Genomic DNA, 23,174 nt, shown 5'->3' with positions numbered 1-23,174 from the left:
ATTCCTGAGGATGTACACTTCCAGAATTTCTTTTTAACTGACTGACCAATAATTCTTTTGAGTGCCTGAGCTATTCACATCATATTTTAGGCATTAAACATTCTTATCTTCTTTGTACATCTCCCATGTTAGAGCTTCTGGAATTCTATATTATTTCTGCTAAACAGAAACCAATGTTTTTGAAGAAAACTTTGCTGGTTTTCAAGGAATCATAGAATCCCTACAGTGTGGAAACAAGCCATTTGGCCCAACAAGTCCACACTGACCCTCCAAAGAGTAACCCACCCAGACCCATTACTCTAAATTTACTCTTGACTAGGTCACCTGACCTGCACATCTTTGGACTATGGGAGGAAACCAGAGCATCCAAAGGAAACCCACAGAGAAAGTGCAAACTCCACACAGACAGTCGCCCGAAGCTGGAATAGAACCCAGATCCTTGGCACTATGAGTAAGCAATGCTAACCACTGAGCCACCGTGCCTCCAGAATTGATCCCAGCTTCCAGCATCAATCATCACTTCAACCCAGACTCTAGTTCAGGATATGACCCAATTTCCAGACATTTGTGAGCAGCCAGATGTTTAAGTCTGATCATAATGCATTATAATTTGGCCCAAGGCCTGATAGCAGGAGGTGCCTCAGATATTATAGTAATAGCAGGTCGACAATAGCCAAAACTCAGGCAAGTCAGACAATCAGTTTGCCCAGTTTGGTTGCATGGTAGATTTCAATGACCACATCTACTTTGGAAAAAAAACCAAATGTTGGATAATTCAATAGCTTTTTTTTGTTCATTATGCAGATGAATGTGCTGACAATATTGGCCAATGCAAAGGTGACTGTCTCTCACATGCAGTACACTGTTTGATATTTTATGTAAAGAAAAAAAGTAGATTGCTTGAAGAAAGTGACTGCCTCCGGCCTTTTTTATGTTGGTTACAAGTTATTTTGAAGCTGACGTATAGTTGTTTGAAGTGGTGCTGATTATTCTTTGTCATTGTCAGATATGTATATCAGAGCTTGAAGGTTAATGCTATAATGGAGGGATTCAGCCATGAAACTTTCTGATGGATCAGTCATGAGCCTTCTTTCATCTTGGACCATTTCAATGATAAAGTAGTGCAGTTTTGCCATTTTAAGAGTAACCCCAATATTCATTTCTAGATTATCTACTGCTGGCGAACATTAAATGGCTTATCACTTCCAGAGCTGGAGTATTATAATGTCCCTTTTTATGTGTTTTGGTTAAAGAGCACTTACAAGAGATGTTTTGAGCAAATTAGTAGAACATTTTACCGGGTGCTCTTATCTCTGCAATAGAATTCCAAATTTGTATCCAATTATACCAAGACCTCTATCAGGAGCGCTAGTTAATGCAATCTGCCCTAATGTTCAATTTTATTTTTGTTTCTCAGGAAACATTCAGACCATTGTCATTTGTAGTAGTGATGTTGATTGTGGAGTAAGTGTCTTAAGGAAAATGGGCCACAGTTTAACATTTCAAGTGGCCGTCAGCATCCCTTGCTAGTGTATTGAAGTATCAACCACGATCTGTGTTAGCTGATTAGGGTGAGATATGAATGCACAATCTGCTGGCTTAGAAGCAAGAGCTCTATTGTTCAGTCAAGGCTGACATTGAAAGGAATGAAAGTGCTTTCTCTTATGTTATCTGTTAAATTAAAATATTGAAATACACAAAAACAGACAGCCTTAAAGAATTTGTATTATCTTGTGAGGCAAATAACATGTAATTGAAATAGTGTTTGATATGTGAAAACATTGTTGAATTAGACATTTTAAAAGCAGTAAGGAGAAAATATACCACGTTGGAGCATTTTTGTCATAGTAGAAATTGTAAAATGAAATTTATAAATGCTGAAGTTTGAATGTTGTGCCTATTTGTCATACATTGTTGGATCTGATCTGCTTCAAGGACCCAGACTCGAGCAGATGTTTTCCTGGAATATCCGATTCTATTGTATCGCCTGTGGAGTCCTTCAGCATTTTCTACAGTGTGCGATTTGATTCCATTATTGATGGACAGACAAACCAACTTGAGACCTCGCAAAGCTGCTGTGATTCCACAATAATGCAGCAGTGTAAATCATGTGAAAACAGTACAATGTATAATGTATCATGCTCAATGCAATGGTCTAATAATCAGCCAGTTGTCAGGATTGATTGATTTTCTAGATTAGTTTATTTAAAACAGTGAAAAAAAATCAGTTTATGAAGCATTCATTATAGCAACCAACCAGTTTTTGCATATGCCACTTGCAAATCCAAAGCAGACTAACTCACATCATTATACAGTACATGGAATCCTTAAAGGTGAACTCCTAAGGGCAAGGCACACATACAATATAATGCATAAAATATGCTGTAATTAATTTTATCCTCTGTTAACAGTTGTAGCTATATTGTATTTGGCTGGAGTAAAATACATTATGGTTACTTCTTTATAATTTTAGTTTTTTTCCTCCATCTCATAATGATAAAAATAGTCAATTCATAATGAAGGGCTCAAAGTCATAGATACAATATAAAAAAAGTTAATTAAAATGCACCTGGCTATAGTCTGACAGAATGACAGCCATAGCAATGAGCCCACCTTCTGGTCAAGTAAGTACATCAAGTCTTCCTCTGCCCACCAATGCAACTACACAGGTAAAGAGCCATTCTACCCACTGTGGGAAGAGCTTCACTGAGTCTAATGCCCTACATGAGCCTTGGTGAATACTCGTGAAGGAGAAGGTTTTCTTTGTGGGGGATTCTGCAAAATTCTTCTATGTGTCAACCACTTGCTGGTTCACACACCTACAACAGGGTAGGCAGCACGCAGCTTCAGCTGTAAGCTCCAAGTTTGATGCTGCTGTAGGCTTCACTTAGGTCTCCTCTCCAGGCAACTGTCCAGAGGCTGTGTGCAATTGGTGACTCCCAAACCTCAGGTACCTGCCATGGGTATGCACATGATGTGACTTGCTAGCAATCACTTTCACATTTCAATTTGAATTTTTTCACAAAATAAATAAAACCTTAAAAGAGTAGTTAAAGGAAGATGAGGCCAACTAAGAGTAAAAAAAAGACCTTCTGGTTAAAGCATTGTTCAGATATTAAAGAGTAGTTCGCATCTGTTTTCATTAAACAACAGGATGATGTCAACATGGTCAGTCAAGAAATAGTACTCAAACATTTCATCAGTCTGAATGGAATGTATCCTACGGTGCTGAGGGATATAAAGGTGAAGATAGTAGAGGCTCTGACCACAATCTTTGAATCCTCTTTTAGTATAAAGTTCTGCAGGCAGTCTGTAGGGTTGTAAATTCACATACCTGTTCAAAAAAAGGGAATGGAATAGATCAGGGAAGTACACAGTGAAATTAAAAGTGAATTACAATTAAAGTTCTAGACATAGTAATCTCAGATAATATTAAATATTGGAAAAATATGGGTAAAAATAACGGTATGGATTTGCTGAAGTGAATTTTGTTCGACAGACTTTATTGAACTCTTTGATAAAATAAGAGTTAGGAGAAAGTGAGGACTGCAGATGCTGGAGATCAGAGCTGGAAATGTGTTGCTGGAAAAGCGCAGCAGGTCAGGCAGCATCCAAGGAACAGGAGAATCGACGTTTTGGGCATGAGCCCTTCTTCAGGAATGAGGAAAGTGTGTCAGCAGGCTAAGATAAAAGGTAGGGAGGAGGGACAGACTCGCTACCCCTCCCCCAAGTCCCTCCTCCCTATCTTTTATCTGAGCCTGCAGGACACACTTTCCTCATTCCTGAAGAAAGGCTCATGCCCGAAACATCGATTCTCCTGTTCCTTGGATGCTGCCTGACCTGCTGCGCTTTTCCAGCAACACATTTTCAGCTAAAATAAGAGTTAATAGAGCTGTTGATGTTGTGCATAAATGAGTGACAAAAGGCTCTTGATAGAATATCTACAAATAGTTTGTTATAGCTGGAAAGCTTGTTCATCAATTTCAGAGGGCATTTAAGAGTCAAACACATTGCTGTGATCTGGAGTTACATGTAGGCCAGACCAGATCAGAATGGCAGATTTCCTTTTAATTCCAGAAGTTCTTTTACTGAATTCAAATTTCCTCATTAGTCTTGGTGAGATTTGAAGCTTGGGTAATCCAGACATAATGTGTATCTCTGAATTACTTGCCTCGTGATGAGTGGTGTTGTCATGAATTGATAAAAAGTCTCAAAGTAATAAAATTAGACAGACCGTCCAGCATCAAGCTAGGCACAAGAAATGACAATGGTAAACTCAGTCCTGTTGACCCTGCAAAGCCCTCATTAACTTAGTACCATATTTCAGTGACCTGTCTCACAGACTTGTTATGCAACAGCCTGACATCATCACTGAAAAATACCTCATGGTCAGTGTCCCAGAAATCATTATCACCATCCTGGGTATATCCTGCCCCACCAGCAGGACAGACCCAGTAGAGGTGGTGACACTGTGGTTTGCAGTCAGGAGAGAGTTGCCCTGGGAGTCCTCATCATTTACTCAGACCACACAAGGTCCGATGATGTCAGATCAAACATAGTTATAGAAACCTGTTGCCCATTGCTATGTGCCAGACCCGTCAGCTGATAGATCATTGCTGCTCTAATTGAACACCACATGGAGGAAGCAGTGAAGGTGGCAAATGTGCAGAAAGTACTCTGGGTGGTCAAGTTCAATGTTCATCACCAAAAATGGGGTCGGCAGAACTGCTGTTGAATCTTTAAAGGACATAACGCCATACTGAGTGTGTACAGGAGGTTAGGGAACCAACACGAGAGAAAACTCATGAACTTGACTTCATCCTTATTAATCTGCCTGCCACAGATTCATCTGTCCATGAAAGCATTGGTAGGCATGACCACTGCACTGTACATGTGAAGGCAAAGACACATCTTCTCAGTGAGAATGCCTTCCATTAATTTCTGTGATACGACAACCTTGCTAAATGCAATAGATCTAAAACAAAGCTGGCCACTCAATACTCAACCTTCATGAGGCACTGAGAGTGATCACTAGTAGTGGAATTGTACTCAAACACAAGCTGAACCTCATGGCCTAGCATATTCCCCACTCTGTCATTACCATCAAGCCAGGGGATCAACCGTGGATCAATGAAGACTGTAAGTGAGCATGCCAGAAACAGCACCAGACATACCTAAAAGTGCAGTGTCAATCTCGTGAAGCTACAAGACAGGACTACTTGCATGCCACATAGCATAAGGAGGAAGTGATAGATAGAACTATGCAATTGTGCCAACAATGAGTCAGATCTAAACTCCACAGTTCTGCCACATCTAGTCATGAATAGCGCTGGATAATTAAACCTTTCACTGGGAGCAGAGGCTCCACAAACATCCCCATCCTCAATGCTGAGGTGCCAAATATATTATGCAAAAGAAAAGGCTGAAGCATTTTGATTTCAGATGTACCAATTGGTGATCTATTTTGGTCACCTCCAGAGGTCCCCAGCATCACAGGAGAAAGTCATAAACCAATTCAATTCAACCATCTGATGTCAAGAAACAGTGGAAGGCATTGAAGACCTTGACAACATACAGGCAATTGTATTGATGGCATGTTTTAGAAGTTGCCATGCCCCTTTCAAACTCTACCAGTATAGCAATAATACACAGGCTATGTAGAAATTGCCCAGGTATGTCCTGTACATATGAAGCAGAAAAGACCAAGCTGGTCAACTAACCCATCACTCTATTCTTGGTCATTTGCAAATTGATAGGTGATGAGAATAACAGTGCTAAGAAGCAGCATGTTCTTACCAATAACTTGTTCACTGGTACTTAGCTTAGGTTCCCTCAGGGCTAATTAGCTCCCAAACTCATTTCCTTTTGGATCAGATATGGACAAAAGAGTGAAACTCTAAAAATGGTGTGAGAGTGTATTTGACCATATTTGACTAAATGTGACATCAAGATCCTCTAGAGAAATGGAGTCGGGGAAAACTCTTTGCTGCTTTGGGTCATACCTAGCAGAAAGGAGGCTGGTTATGATTGTTGGAAGTCAGTCATCTCAGCTCTAGGATATCTCTGCTGTAGTTCCTCAATGTACAGTCTTTAGTCCAAACACCTTCAGCTGCTTCATCCGTGATTTTCCCTCCATCATAAGGTAAGAGATGGAGATGCTCACCAATGATTGCACAATGGTCAGAATTATTCATGTCTCCTCAGATACTGAAGCAATCTGTGGCCAAATACAAGAAGAACCTGATAATACCAAGGTTGAACTTAAGAATGGCAAGTAACTTTCAGGCCATTCAAATGCCAGGCAAGGATGATCTCCACTAGGAGAAAATCATAACTATCGCCCCTTGACATTTAGTGACATTGCCATCATGGAATTCCCCACTGTTAACATTCTGGGGTTACCATTGATCATAAACTGAACTGAAAAAGCCATTGAAATACTGTAACTGCAAGAGCATGTCAGGGACTAGGAATCCTGCAATAAGTAACTCACCACTGATGCTCCAAATCTTTTCCATCTACAAGACATAGCCAGGAATTCTCTCCACTTGCTTGGAAGAGTACAGCTCCCACAACACTCAAGAAACTTGACACCTTCCAGGGTAAAGTACTCTGTTTGATTGGCACCACATCCACAGCCACTTACTCTCTCGAACACAGACACTGAGTGGCAACTGTATATACCACCTACAAGATGCACTGCAGAAATGTATTTCATATCACCTTCCAAATGGTGGGCGGCACAGTGGATAGCACTGCTGCCTCACAGCGCCAGAGACCCGGGTTCAGTTCCCGTCTCAGGCAACTGACTGTGTGGAGTTTGCACATTCTCCCCGTGTCTGCGTGGGTTTCCTCTGGGTGCTCCGGTTTCCTCGCACAGTCCAAAAATGTGCAGGTTAAGTGAATTGGCTATGCTAAATTGCCAATAGTGTTAGATGCAGGGTAAATGTAGGGGAATGGGTGTGGGTGGGTGCACTTCGGCGGGGTGGTGTGGACTTGTTGGGCCGAAGGGCCTGTTTCCACACTGTAAAGTAATCTAATCTAATCTAAACCCACAACCACTGTCACCTGCACGTTTCCCTTGAACCAACTCACAATCCTGACTCGGAAATACATCACTGTTCCTTTAGTATCTCTTGGTAAAAATTCTGGAACTATCTGCCTGCAGTATCGTAGGTGTAATTACACCAAATGGACTGCAGTGATTCAAGAAGGCAACACGCCACCATTTTGTCAAGTGCAATTCAGGACGGGGCAGTATGTGCTGGCCGATATCCCCTGAATGTATTAAAAAAATTCTGAAAGCAGGTGTTGACAGCCAGCTCTCTGTGATAATAATAATTAACTCCTAAGCCTGTCAGATCTCTTTGCTAGGTAAAAACAATGACTGCAGATGCTGGAAACCAGATTCTGGATTAGTGGTGCTGGAAGAGCACAGCAGTTCAGGCAGCATCCAAGTAGGTTCGAAATCGACGTTTCGGGCAAAAGCCCTTCATCAGGAATAAAGGCAGTGAGCCTGAAGCGTGGAGAGATAAGCTAGAGGAGTGTGGGGGTGGGGAGAAAGTAGCATAGAGTACAATGGGTAAGTGGGGGAGGGGATGAAGGTGATAGGTCAAGGAGGAGAGGGTGGAGTGGATAGGTGGAAAAGAAGATAGGCAGGTAGGACAAGTCCGGGCAAGTCAAGGGGACAGTTACTGAGCTGGAAGTTTAGAACTAGGGTGAGGTGGGGGAAGGGGAAATGAGGAAACTGTTGAAGTCCACATTGATGCCCTGGGGTTCTGTGGTAGCGAGTTTGTTTCACGACATGGTTGAAGAGCTTCAGGGCAGAGGAAATGACGTGGGAGTTGCAGTGAGAGAGGGATTCCCTGAGATTCTTGTAGAGAGAGGAGGAAAACTTCTTCAAGGCAGGCATCCTTGCAAGAGGATTCGCAGTAGGGTTAAAATCAACGAGGTAAAAACAATGACTGCAGATGCTGGAAACCAGATTCTAGATTAGTGGTGCTGGAAGAGCACAGCAGTTCAGGCAGCATCCAAGTAGCTTTGAAATCGACGTTTCGGGCAAAAGCCCTTCATCAGGAATAAAGGCAGTGAGCCTGAAGCATGGAGACATAAGCTAGAGGAGGGTGGGGGTGGATCTCTTTTTGCTAGTCTACTTGTAGTCTTACATTTTGTTGGCAATATAAGTTCTGGCTGCATATCCTGCTGTGTCATTGCTTTTGATTTGCATGTTGAACATTTTTTCTACCTCCAAAAGACTTGGATGAAAAGCTTTTGATCATCAAAGGAGAGAAAGTTCATCTTTACTTTAGAATTATATAACATGTCAAGTCAGATCAAACAGAATACCATACTGAGAGTCATAATTTTTGAGGTTGGTGTAAAATTAGAAAATGATCACTGATGATATAACATAATTTTACATATGAATAAATGTTTAATAAAATAATTACACTACAGTCCAATCATTTGTAACCTTCAGACCTAAAAGGATTCCCTAAAAGAATTTACATTCAGATGCAATTTGCACATGATGGTAGGTAAATAGATAGGACTATCTCAATAGTAATTGTTTGCTGAGAATACTTCCAGGAAACACAAGTGCAATGAATAAGTAAATTTAAAAGTGAATGTTCTTGTAAGGCTGTGATATTAAGTTGATTTGGAAATTTGCAGCACTCCAAAAACTAAATCAAAGTGTGAAAATTTGAGAGTTACAATTGAAAACAGAGGTCAAAGCTTACTTGTGCTTAACCCTTGGGCTCCATCTGTGAAACATGACCATGAATGGCTAGGTATAGATGACTTTGAGTTCAAGTGGAGTACACACAATGATATGGTTTCTTCAACACATCAGCTCACAAATACATAACTGTGGGTATATGAAAACAAGGGTGACCAATTAGCATCTGCTTATTTTCCAACTAATCGTGAAAACGAACATAAATCCTGCATTTAGTGAACAGCTCTGCAAACAACTTTGATTTGTTAGAATCCTGTAAAGTAAAACAGGGTTTTATTTTTCGATTTGTTCTCATTTGAGAATGAAGTTGTTCATTAACCATCTGCATCTTTTATTTTTAAGGAAGGTAAGGGATGCCACAGGAGTCGATATTAACATGCGTGTAGGAGTACATTCTGGGAACGTTCTTTGTGGAGTCATTGGATTACAGAAATGGCAGTATGATGTCTGGTCACATGACGTTACTCTTGCAAATCACATGGAAGCTGGAGGTGTTCCTGGGTAAGCAAATACACCACTTTTTTTTATGTTTGAAATTTCGCAGTGCCAGATATATTCACATGTCTATTTGTACCATTAATTGGGATAAGAAGTAGCAACTAAAGTTTTCTTAGAGAAATGTCATTTGCTGCACACAGGATCTGTCCTGGCTGATTTTCTTCCAAGTGAAACAGTTGCTTAAAAAATACTGACCCCAGCAAACTCAGTGTTAGGAAATTTATTCATTGCTGCTGTCACTTGTTATTGCATGCTGCTTATTCAATATTGCAATGTTAATGCAGTTTCCCATCTCTTCTATCAGCTTCAATCCAGGTTTATGGTGCTGAATTAAATTGGAAGGCCAATGGACACAATGAGAGAAAATGATATTCACTAGCTAAATCCTTTACTGAAATTGGAAGGCATATTGCTGCACTGAATGAGTGGAGCTCCAGCTGGTAGTACTAAAGAAATATTTGTGCAAGCTAGTCAACATAAGGGATACACTTTGTGAAAGCAAGCCAGTCTGTGTTGACTCAAATTGTTAGAAGGGTCATTTTTAGTTGACAGTCTTAAATATGCGAAACTTCATACATAGGTAATTTGGTAATTAAAAGGCTTCCTAAATGTCAATAATTATAACATGTTAAGACCATTAGACACAGGAGCAGAAATTAAGCCATTCAGCCTAACAAGTCTGCTCCTCCATTTAATCATGGCTAATAAGTTTCTCAACCCCATTCTCCCGCTTTCTCCCCATAATCCTTGGAAATTTTACACTGTGCAGTTGATAAAAAGCAATATATTAACGTTTAATACTTATGTGTGCTTGAAAAATCGTTTAATTTACAGTATATAAATCCAGGTGAATGTACGTTATCATTTCTTTTCGTAATCCAAAATAAAATTGAATTTTATGGGTGTTTTACAACATCAGGAAGTGACAGCGTGGCCTTGATACTAACCAGCTTATCATCTCCCTACCTTCAATGAATGTAGAGAGTTACAGGAGAGTTGCACATGAAGAAAACTACCTCAACAAACAACACCCCCACCTCCTACCTGTTTCACAATTGTAGATATTGGGGTATCTGAGCATAAGACCATAAGACCATAAGACATAGGAGTGGAAGTAAGGCCATTCGGCCCATCGAGTCCACTCCGCCATTCAATCATGGCTGATGCGCATTTCAGCTCCACTTGCCAGCATTCTCCCCGTAGCCCTTAATTCCTCTAGACAACAAGAACCTATCAATCTCGGCCTTGAAGACATTTAGCGTCCCGGCTTCCACTGCACTCCGTGGCAATGAATTCCACAGGCCCACCACTCTCTGGCTGAAGAAATGTCTCCGCATTTCCGTTCTGAAATGACCCCCTCTAATTCTAAGGCTGTGTCCACGGGTCCTAGTCTCCTCGCCTAACAGAAACAATTTTCTAGCATCCACCTTTTCAAAGCCATGTATTATTTTGTACGTCTCTATTAGATCTCCCCTTAATCTTCTAAACTCCAACGAATACAATCCCAGTATCCTCAGCCGTTCCTCATATGCTAGACCTGTCATTCCAGGGATCATCCGTGTGAATCTCCGCTGGACATGTTCCAGTGCCAGTATGTCCTTCCTGAGGTGTGGGGACCAAAACTGGACACAGTACTCCAAATGGGGCCTAACCAGAGCTTTATAAAGTCTTAGTAGTACATCTCTGCTTTTATATTCCAACCCTCTTGAGATAAGAGACAACATTGCATTCGCTTTCTTAATCACAGACTCAACCTGCATGTTTACCTTTAGAGAATCCTCGACTAGCACTCCCAGATCCCTTTGTGCTTTGGCTTTATTAAGTTTCTCACCATTTAGAAAGTAGTCCATTCCTATATTCTTTTTGCCAAAGTGCAAGACCTCGCACTTGCTCACGTTAAATTCCATCAGCCATTTCCTGGACCACTCTCCCAACCTGTCTAGATCCTTCTGTAGCCTCCCCACTTCCTCAGTACTACCTGCCTGTCTACCTAACTTTGTATCATCGGCAAACTTCGCTAGAATGCCCCCGGTTCCCTCATCCAAATCATTAATATATAATGCGAACAGCTGTGGCCCCAGCACCGAACCCTGCGGGACACCGCTCGTCACCGGCTGCCATTCTGAAAAAGAACCTTTTATCCCAACTCTCTGCCTTCTGTTAGATAGCCAATCCTCAATCCATCCCAGCAGCTCACCTCGAACACCATGGGCCCTCACCTTGCTCAGCAGTCTCCCGTGTGGCACCTTATCAAAGGCCTTTTGAAAGTCCAGATAGACCACATCCACTGGGTTCCCCTGGTCTAACCTACTTGTTACCTCTTCAAAAAATTCCAACAGGTTTGTCAGGCATGACCTCCCTTTACTAAATCCATGTTGACTTGTTCTAATCAGACTCTGCTCTTCCAAGAATTTAGAAACCTCATCCTTAATGATGGATTCTAGAATTTTACCAACAACTGAGGTTAAGCTGATTGGCCTATAATTTTCCATCTTTTGCCTTGATCCTTTCTTGAACAAGGGGGTTACTACAGCCATCTTCCAATCGTCCGGGACCTTTCCTGACTCCAGTGACTCTTGAAAGATCTCAACCAATGCCTCTGCTATTTCCTCAGCAACCTCTCTCAGAACTCTAGGGTGTATCCCATCGGGGCCAGGAGATTTATCAATTTTAAGACTTTTTAACTTTTCTAGCACTATCTCTTTCGTAATGGCAACCATACTCAACTCAGCCCCGTGACACCCTTTAATTTTTGGGATATTACTCCTGTCTTCCACTGTGAAAACTGACGCAAAGTACTTGTTAAGTTCTCCTGCTATTTCCTTATCTCCCATCACTAGGCTCCCTGCATCAGTTTGAAGTGGCCCAATGTCTACTTTTGCCTGTCGTTTGTTTCTTATGTACTGAAAGAAACTTTTACTATTATTTCTAATATTACTGGCTAGCCTACCTTCATATTTGATCCTCTCATTTCTTATTACACTCTTTGTTATCCTCTGTTGGCTTTTGTATCCTTCCCAATCTTCTGATTTCCCACTGTTCTTAGCCACTTTATAGGATCTCTCTTTTTCTTTAATACATTTCCTGACTTCCTTTGTCAGCCAAGGTTGTCTAATCCCTCCCCGGTTAATCTTTCTTTTCTTGGGAATGAACCTCTGTACAGTGTCCTCAATTATACCTACAAACTCCTGCCATTTTTGCTCTAGTGTCTTCCCGGTTAGCCTCTGCTTCCAGTCTATTTTAGTCAGTTCCTCTCTCATGCCCTCATAATTACCTTTATTCAACTGTAACACCATTACATCAGATTTCGCCTTCTCCCTTTCAAACTCCAGACTGAACTCTACCATATTATGGTCGCTACTTCCTAAGGGTTCCCTTACTTTAAGATCTTTTATAGAGTCTGGTTCATTGCAAAGCACTAGGTCCAGAATAGCCTGCTCTCTTGTGGGCTCCATGACTAGCTGTTCCAAAAAGCCATCCTGTAAGCATTCCATGAATTCCCTTTCTTTAGATCCACTAGCAACATTATTTACCCAGTCCACCTGCATATTGAAGTCACCCATGATCAATGTAACCTTGCCTTTCTGACATGCCTTCTCTATTTCCCGGTACATGTTGCGTCCCTGGTCCTGACCACTGTTAGGAGGTCTGTACACAACTCCAATTATGGTTTTTTTGCCTTTGTGGTTCCTCAATTCCACCCACACAGATTCCACATCATCCGACGCTATGTCATTCAATACCATAGATTTAATTTTGTTCTTAACTAACCTAGAATTGACCACCTTAAGCGCCTCAGTGGTTGTGGGGGCAGAAGGCAGCCCCAGTGCAAACGAGGCAGCAAGGACCTTAATATTCTGCCTAATGACCACGGGCTTGCCCATATTCCTATGGCTGTTTTCTTCCTCTCTGCACCATCACTGTAAATATAACAGCATCAGACTCTTATTCAAAAATACTGTTGAGGCTAATATCTGACTGCCTGATAAAATGAGAACAGCAGTGACATTCATTATTTTTTACATTGTTATTTCCCAAGCCCACCTGTTTTTCACAGTTAAAATGCATACCAAGTCACAGGCAAATGTTCTGCCTTACAGAATTCAGGCTGTCCATTTCTCAGCTTCAGATTATGAGAGCCTGGAGTTAGATTTTAGTAAGAAACAAGAAGGTACTAATTACTTCTACCATGAAGCTTTTTTTAAAATGTTGAATTTAAATAGATTGTTCAGGAGAAGTAATGGATGTAACTCAATCACTTTCTAGTTATTTAGTCACCTGTCAAATACTATATTATTGCAAAAGTTTCTTGTACCTAATTACCTGATTTATGGTTTATCAAAAAAAATAAGCTGTAGTGAATGTGAAATCCATGTAAATATTTAACAAAAAGTGCAGCTGTTCCCAGTGGGTGTTCTATCTGGCTTGTAAACACACAAGAAGCAAAGTGCTTCCTCTTGTCACAGTGCCAGTCATGTTTACAACAGCTACATTTCAGGCCTGGCACTTAAACAGGGAAGAAATGTTCCATCATAACCCAAGATCTTCTGATGAATCAGTACTCCCTGTGGTTGTCAGAAAAGTCTAAAGACAGCAAGAAGATGTTGGAAATATGAAATCAAATGTTAGAAACGTTCAGCAACTCATGCAGCACCAATACAGGAAGAAAGGTTAAAGGCACATCTTTATCCAGACAAGGGAGATATTACATATGGACAGCTTATAAAGATGAACATCCAGGAAAAGCAGGACCAAGTCACAACAACCCTTCCCTTGTTAGCAGTTTTGATGACTATTTCCAGTTTGGATTTGAGACAACGAAGTACTTTATGTTCAGATAGGAATAGGTTTAAGTGAAGAATGTTTATATGTTATATCACACCAAAAGTTATTAGTCATAGAGTCAGCGAGGTGTACAGCATAGAAACAGACCCTTTGATCCAACTCGTCCATGCCGACCAGATATCCCAACCCAATCTAGTCTCACCTGCCAGCACCCGGCCTATATCCCTCCAAACCCTTCCTATTCATATACCCATCCAGATGCCTTTTAAATGTTGCAATTGTACTAGCATCCACCACTTCCTCTGGCAGCTCATTCCATACATGTACCACCCTCTGCGTGCAAAAGTTGCCCCTTAGGTCTCTTTTATATCGTTCCCCTCCCACCTTAAACCTATGCCCACTAGTTCTGGACTCCCCCACCCCAGGGAAAAGACTTTGTCTATTTATCCTGTCCATGCCCTTCATGAATTTATAGACCTCTATTAGGTCTCCCCTCAACCTCCGACACTCCAGGAAAAACAGCCCTACTCTATTCAGCCTCTCCCTATAGCTCAAATCCTCCAACCCTGGCAACATCCTTGTAAATCTTTTGTGAACCCTTTCAAGTTTCACAACATCTTTCTGATAGGACCAGAATTGCAGGCAATATTCCAACAGTGGCCTACCAATGTCCTTTACAGATGCAACATGACCTCCCAACACCTGTACTCAATACTCTGACCAACAAAGGAAAGCATACCAAACACTTCCTTCACTATCCCATCTACCTGTGACTCCACTTTCAAGGAGCTATGAGCCTACACTCTTGGTTTAAGGATCAAGGAAAGATAAGAGACCTGAGGGAGGGGTACAGGCAAGTCAGGAATTTTGACGATCGAAGAGAGGGTCTGTTACGTATGGGAGAAGTCTCTTCACCAAAAATACGAGTGTTGAACATAGGCAACAGAAACAGAACTCAGCATTATGGTTAGCTCAAAGTTGACAATCCCAGATGAAAAACCCAGTGTGCCATTTTCATCTTGATGCAATGGTTTCTGAAGGTCTAGCAAGTCTGCAGAGCTAAGATCATAGAGATCCACAGTGGAAAGTATTTCTCCTCCTTCCAATTTAATGGGGCAGGTAGAGGCTTGATCCTTTAGAAGTCCTCAAAGCAACTTCCAGTGTAGGCTGGAACTCAGTACACTCTCAAGACCAATATTATTTTCAGGAATGTTAAACTATGCTATGCTTAAGTGAAACTTTCGAAATTTGCATCATTAGTATGTCTTAAAGAATATATGAGGTTTATTATTTTCATCTTAATGAAACTGTTGTATCATTTTCAACTCCCTTAGTAGGACTCCTTTAAAAATCCTTTAACGAACATTTACAACTACTGAGATATTATCTTTAATGGTATTTCTTTCAAGAAACATTTTCAAAGCCCAAAGGCTGAATCATATGTAATGCATGCCAACATATTTGTAAAAGATATCATATGAATATTGCTATTACTATTACTCTATGATATTCTATGCATATTGAATTATTTGTTCACAAGATATATTGCCAAAGGTGGAATAAGTTGTCAACTTAGAAAACATAGCCTCCAAATCTTTATTAAAATTATTCTAATAAGTTTTAATTCAATGCCATTAACTAAGTTAGGCAAATAATTTTTAGCAGAACTTACTTCACCTGGTGCCTCTATATTTAAGCTACAGATGCTGATAAATTTAATAGCGAATAAATGTGAAATGCACTAATAATCAGCAAGTAAATTATTTATGGTATTGTTATAAATATATCTTGAAAATAAACTATTCTCTGACCTTGACCTTACAGTAGGTTTCTCTTGCCTGACTATTTTCCTTTCTTCATTGAATACAGCAGGTCTGAGGAAGGGTCAAGCGACCCTAAGCGCTAACTCTGATTTCTCTCCATAGATGCTGTCAGACCTGCTGAGCTTTTCCAGCAAATTCTGTTTTTGTTTCTGTCAACCCGATACATCCTGAGAGTCTGATGCTATGACAAATGGCAGCAGCTGTCAGAATCACTTTAATTTTAAGTTTTAATAAATGAAATATTATGCATGATTCATCCTGCAACACAATTATAGTGCATTATACTTATCTGGTGTCTGCAGATGCTATCGCTGATCGAGTTTGTGGGTCAGTGGAAAGTGATCTAATTCACAGTCCAAAGCTTGCCTAGCTGCAGATCCTTCTTGGTCCATGCAGTACATCCAGCTTCTGATGCAGTGGACAATAACCAAGTCTTCCTCAGAACAAAAATTAAGGGGATCTGGCTGCAGACCCTTCTTGGTCCATGCAGTACATCCAGCTTCTGATGCAGTGGACAATAACCAAGTCTTCCTCAGAACAAAAATTAAGGGGATCTGGCTGCAGACCCTTCTTGGTCCATGCAGTACATCCAGCTTCTGATGCGGTAGACAATAACCAAGTCTTCCTCAGAACAAATATTAAGGGGGCTGAATAGATATTTAAAATAAATGCTTCGTTCTATCACTAACTTTCCAGAACCAATCCGCAAGAGCCCAGAATAATTCATTTCACTTTGGTTAATGGATTCAGAACTGTGATGCGTTCCATATCAACCAGGAAAGCAGGAGATCCTGGAATATGAGGCTTGAAGGTCTGGAACAGCAGAAATGCAGCAAAACTATCATTTAGCAAGTTTCTATCATTTAATTCTCTCTTGGCAGGGCAGTTCAGTAGTTAGCACTGCTGTCTCACAGCGCCAGGGACCTGGGTTCACTTCCAGCCTCTGGTGACTGTCTGTGTGGAGTTTACGCATTCTCCCTGTGTCTGCTTGGGTTTCCTCCTGGTGCTCCGGTTTCCTCCCACAGTCCAAAGATGTGCAGGTTACGCTATGCTAGATTTCCCATAATGTTAGATGCATTAATCAGAGAGAAACAGGTCTGTATGGGTTACTCTTCAGAGGGTCGGTGTGGACTTGTTGGGCCAAATGGCCTGTTTCATACTGTAGCAAATCTGTAGGGAATCTAATCTAAAAACTGGGTCCCAGCAATTTCTAGCAAGTTGTGCCGGTCTCCCACAAGGAGTCTCGCAAAATCCCCATGAACCACAAATGTCTTGCTGAGGCATATGCTCCCTTTTACAAATCAAAGGCAGTAGTGAAGCACTTCCACTTTTTTTTGTACCAATGTAAAATAAATTGATCGAACTTAATCGACTTCAGGAGTAAGAATCTTGTAATAGCACGACATAATTAATTTCATTGGGATTAATGAATTATTTTTTGTTTATTAAATATTAGATTTGTATATTAAATATTAGATTTGTCAATTTTGTAGTCTATGTTTAGTAGAAATTATGGAAATACTTTGAATTTGTACTAAATTCTACAAAATGTATTTTATTTAAGTTAATAATTTTTGCAATATTACCTAGTGAAAGGCTGTGGAGTAAAATCAAGGGAGATACTAATCGTGTTTCAGCAAAGATTTTTAATGTGCATCAAGAAAACAAATTAATTCAAGACAGAGACCATTAGGTGATCTGACATAAAAGCAGAAGTTGCCCCATCACATCAGCTCTGAAATTCATTGTAATCATGGCTGGTCTGATAAACCTCCACTCCACTTTCCTGCCTTTTCCCCAAAACCCACGCTTCTGTTTCTAATTGAAAATTTGCCCATCTCAGCCTTGGGAATGTACTTAATGACCTAGCTTCTACAGTATTCTGCACTAAAGACTTCTACAGGTTCACTTGCCCCCTGAGAAGAAATTCCTTCTTTATTGCTGTTTAAATGGACAACCCCTTACTCTGAGATTATGTTCTCTTGTCTTAGACTCTTCCCCTCAGGGGGAAATAACTCCCAGTACCTACCTTGCAAATCCCCTTAAAAATCTTGCATGTTTCAGTAAGGTCATCTCTCATTCTTCTAAACTCTAAGGAATACAGGGACAACCTACTGAACCTCTTCGCATAAATTTTCCTTGTGACTGGGATAAACCTAGTCAATCCTCTTAACCTAGTGAAGCTTCGCGAGCTAATGTATTTTCTTTGGACTGTATCCAGTACCAGTATACCTTTCCTTAAATAAGGGCACCAAAACTGTTCACAATATTCTAGGCACAGCCTTACGAGTACCTTGCATTGTTTCAGAAGCCTTCTCTGTTTTTATACTGTATTTCCTTCTAAATAAAGGCCAACATTTAATTTGTCTTCCCTATTACCTGTTAAATTTGTATACTAGCTCAATGTGATTTATGTACAAGGATACCCAAATTCTTCTCCTGTTGCTTTCCGTAGTCTTCCTCCATTTAAGTAATATTCAGCTCCTCAATACTTATTGCCAAAGTGCATTGCTTCACATCTTTCCACATTACATTTCCTCTGCCAAGTTTTTTTTCGCTCACGCATTTGTCTATAACCCTCTGCATACTCTGTGTCATCCTCACCACTTGCCTTTCCATCTGTACTTTGCGTCATCCACAAGCTCTGTGATAATGTATTCACTTTTGTCATCCAAGCCATTACTATATATTGTAAGTAATTGATTGCCAGCACCTGTAGAGGCTAGGTTGTTAAGTACATTCCCAAGGCTGAAATGGATACATTTTCAATTAGAAACAGAAGCGTGGGTTTTGGGGAAACGGCAGGAAAGTGGAGTGGAGGTTTATTAGATCAGCAATGATCACATTGAATTCCAGAGCTGATGTGATGGGCCAAATGGCCTACTTCTGCTTTTTTGTCTGATCATCTTGTAGTCTCTGGCTTTAACTATTTTATTTTCTTGATGCACATTAAAAGTCTTTGCTAATGCACACTGTTATAAGTCCCCATCCTGAAAATACCACCCCTCCCCCACCTTGTGATTTCCCTATATGAAGCCATGCTAATTCTACTTGATTATATTATGTATTTCTAAATGGTCTGCCATCCTTTCTAATAGTATCCAACATTTTCCAATAATGGACATGAAGCTAATTGGCCTGGAGTTGCCTGGTATTTTGTTTCCTTCCCTTTTTTGAATAAGGATGTCACAGTCACATTGACAGTTTTCTAATCCTCTGGGGACTCAAGGGTTCTTGGAAGATTACTACCAGTGCATCCAATGTCTCTAGCTATTTCCTTTAATGTCCTAAGATGCAACCCAAGAGGACCGGAGGACTTATCAGCATTTATCCTTATTAGTTTCCCTGGCATTTCTTTCTCGAGTGATAGTTATTGTGGCTATTTCCTCCCCTTATGCCATTTGAATATTTAGCAGTTTTGGCATGGAGAATGATGCAGGGTATTTATTCAACATTTGTGCTATTTCCTAGTTCCCATTATTGCTTCACAACCTCATTCTCTAAGGGGTTATGTTCCTTTTGGCCTCTCCCTTCCCTTTTATATATTAAACACACTCTTGATGTTATCAATATTACTTGCTAGTTTACTCTCAAAGTTTTTCTCCCACTTTATGTGTTTGTTGGTCATCTTTTGTTGGTTTCTGAAACTTTTCCAATTACCTATCTTACCATTTATCTCTGCCACATTGCATATTTCTTCTTGCAATTTCATTCTATCCTTAACCTCTTTGGTTATAGAGTCATAGAGATGTACAGCATGGAAACAGACCCTTCGGCCAACCCATCCATGTCAACCAGATATCCCAACCCAATCTAGTCCCACCTGCCAGCACCCGGCCCATATCCCTCTAAACCCTTCCTATTCATATACCCATCCAAATGCCTCTTAAACATTGCAGTTGTACCAGCCTCCACCACTTCCTCTGGCAGCTCATTCCATACCCGTACCACACTCTGTGTGAAAAAGTTGCCCCTTAGGTCTCTCTTATATCTTTCCCCTCTCACCCTAAACCTATGCCCTCTAGTTCTGGACTCCCCCACCACAGGGAAAAACCTTTGTCTATTTATCCTAATCATGCCCCTCATAATTTTGTAAACCTCTATAAGGTCACCCCTCAGTCTCCGACACTCCAGGGAAAACAACCCCAGCCTGTTCAACCTCTCCCTATAGCTCAAATCCTCCTGCCCTGGCAACATCCTTGGAAATCTTTTCTGAACCCTTCCCCTTTTAAGAATCATTCCTCCTCATTCTGAAATGTCTTTATTCTGAGTCATGAAGTTTTTTGTAAACATTTCCCATTGTGCCTCAATCATCTTTGCTGCTAAATTTCCTTTCCAAGTCCATGCTGACTAACTCTGCCTTCAGTCCTTCGTAATTAGTCTTATTAAATTTAGCACAGTTGTTTGCGATCCAGGTTTCTCAAACTGAACCCTAACTTTGACCACGTTATGGCTACTGTTTTCTAAGGGATATTTTACTCTGACATCATTCATTGAACCTACCCCATTACGCATCACAGATGTCCTCAAACTGTCCTGAGTACACTCTGTGAATTCTTCCTCACTATCCTCTGCCAATTTAATTTGTCTATATGAACATTAAAGCCATCCATGATCAATGTACTACCTTTTTGACATGCCCTCTGTATTTCTTGATTTACTCTTTCTCCTACATTATAGCCACTGCTAGTGGGCCTATGACTACTTCCAAAAGTGTTTTCTTTCCAACACTATTTCTTAACACCAGCCATGTGGATTCTGTGTTTCCAACACAAGATCATTTCTTGCTTTTGTACTCATTCCATCTTGTACTAAAAAAGCTGACCCACCATCCTTTCCTTCCAGCTGTTCTTTCAGAAAGCTACCCTGAATATTTAGTTTCCAGATTTGATCTCCGTGAGGTGGTCTATTAAAACAGATTCTGTTTTATTTTCATTTTTGTATAAGATTGAAGATGCTATACATGCTTTAAAGGACTTGTTGCTTCATAAAAATGATGAGAAAGTATGATATAAGAGGTACTAATGTGTGGAGCGTGAAATAACTAAATTCAGTTCATTTATCCATTAGAATTTTTAATATTGGAATTAACCTAACTACCTATTACTCCAAATCAAGGAAGCATGATAAATATCCAGGTCCAGATGCTTTGCATGTAATTAAATGATAAGAAATAAGGATGAAAATTGTATAGGTTTAATTTCCTCAGGGATTTTCATGTAGGGACTTTATATTACATGCTAAATCTGTTGAGCTGGGCAAATTTGAACGACAGACTTATTTATTAGTAAGCATTTGAAGAAGTGGTTGAGAATTGGGAATAAAGGGTCAGAGTTTTGCTGTTGCTCTACTTAGAGCTAGCCAAAAAAATCCCTGGCTCACTACAACCACCTGCATTTCACTCTGGGGAGAATAGTGGTTGAAGAATGGAGTAGGGCCTGTAATTCCCAGACACATGTCAGAGGCAGCCATAGGTTACCCAGTGCTAAGGCAGGCTGTTTAAAACTTAAGTTAGCTGGGCCCTTTGACCCTGTTGTTCTTGAAATTTTCAGCCTCCCTAGATCTCACACATCATTTCCCAGCAGACACTCATCCACATCCCACGACAGATCCATATTAACTCATGTCAAAACATGCTACCCCTTTCCCAACATTCTCATATCCTCTTCGAATTCCTATGCAACTTAATGTCAGCTGATGCCAACCTTTGCCATCACCCATTTCATTTACATCCTTTATTCAACCTCATGTTGTGTGGGCAAACCCCCCAGAACCATGTTAAGAAGAAACGATTGTCTAAATGTCTGATACAAGCTTGCTATATTTAAAAACAAAATTCCACCATTAAAGCCCACTCAAAACCTTTAAACCCCATAATTTACTTAATCGTGTATAAAAACGATCAGCCTTGTATTTAGCACCTCACATCAAATACAACTAATCTTTTACTAACATCTTTGAGCTGTCAAACTGGAAATGTAATACACCCTGCTGAAATAATTGTAGGTTGCAATAAATGTTGCATATTAATAATAACATAATGATAGGCCTTGAGGATATGACAGCTATTGTAACAAACAGATATTATAACTGCTTAAAAAAATATTTCAACTCTAAGTAAAAATCCAAAAGAACTGCAGATGCTGGAAATTAAAAGCAAAAACAGAAATTGCTGGAAAATCTCAGCAGGTCTGACAGCATCCGTTGAGAGAAATCAGAGTTAACACTTCAATGCAGTGATCCTTCTTCAGAACTGCTGAATTTCTGTTTTTGTTTTATTTTCTTTTAACTCTCCCTAACATAGACAGCTTTAATCGAATGTTTATAGGGTTGAGGATTTAAATAATTTATCAGCTTGACAGTTTTATGGACTTCATCCACTCTTCACAAGTGTTTCGATTTACAGGACTCTAAAAATCTGTGACTGTCATACAATGGGAGCTTGCTGGTCCAAAATATGAGAATTGTCATAGCAAAAGTTTGAAGCAGGCCTATTAGAACATATGACCTTCTTATATTTGATATGCTGCAACATATTCAGCTCCAAGATCGCTATCTTTCAGGCATTACATTGCGTGGATTGCTCTGGATGCTCCAGTTTCCTCCCACAGTCCAAAGAGGTGCAGGTTAAGTGGATTGGCCATATTAAAAATTACCCCAAAGTGTTCAAGATATTCAGGCTAGGTGGGCTAACTATGGTAAATGTAAATTTATGGTTAGGGTGGGATGCTCTTCAGAGGGTGGGTGCAGACTTGATAGACTGACTGGCCTCTATCTACAGCATAGGGATTCTATGACTGCATGGTATAAAGTTAGTAGAGATAATGAGAAAAACTTGTTTATAACTTCGAAAGCCTCAAAGTATTTCATTGCCAATGAAGTACTTTCGAAATGTAGCCACTGTTATGTTTATGAACCAACATAAAAGTCAAATTGTATAGCCAGATTTAAAAAGAACAAGGGTAAAATTTATTTTTGGGTTACTGGCTGAAAGATAAATGTTGTCTATGTCACAGGAGGAACAGATCTTTCTTGCTGATTTTTGAATGGTGCCATGGGATGTTTTATGTTTGCCTGAAAAGGTAGATATATCCTCAATGTAGCATCTCATCCATGGCATTCCTTCAGTAATGCATTGAAGTCCTGTTGTTATAAATTACATAATCAAAACCTTGCAGTAGAACTTGTGCACAAACTCTTCTGTCATAGCTTACAGTGGTATCAAATGAGCCAAAACAATGGACATATAGCAAAGAGATAAAACTCAGACATTTCTACATTTAAAATTCAGAATATAATATATGCCACCATTTGGAACAGCTGTCAAG

General features: G+C 40.1%; 1 protein-coding gene across 6 annotated transcripts in view; it reads left to right on the top strand.

Moving 5' to 3' along the window:
- The window catches only part of adcy2b (adenylate cyclase 2b (brain)), a 617,126-nt gene that overhangs the window by 465,047 nt on the left and 128,905 nt on the right, over positions 1–23,174 (top strand). For all 6 annotated transcript variants that reach the window (XM_072575141.1, XM_072575137.1, XM_072575136.1 and 3 more), the window contains exon 9: positions 9,083–9,241. In XM_072575141.1, the coding sequence (XP_072431242.1) occupies positions 9,083–9,241 (159 nt within the window). The remainder of the gene's footprint in view (positions 1–9,082; positions 9,242–23,174) is intronic.

This window comes from Chiloscyllium punctatum, chromosome 8 (assembly GCF_047496795.1).
Source record: "Chiloscyllium punctatum isolate Juve2018m chromosome 8, sChiPun1.3, whole genome shotgun sequence".
Classification (NCBI taxonomy): Eukaryota; Metazoa; Chordata; class Chondrichthyes; order Orectolobiformes; family Hemiscylliidae; genus Chiloscyllium; species Chiloscyllium punctatum.
This window is presented reverse-complemented; position numbering and strand designations above follow the sequence as displayed.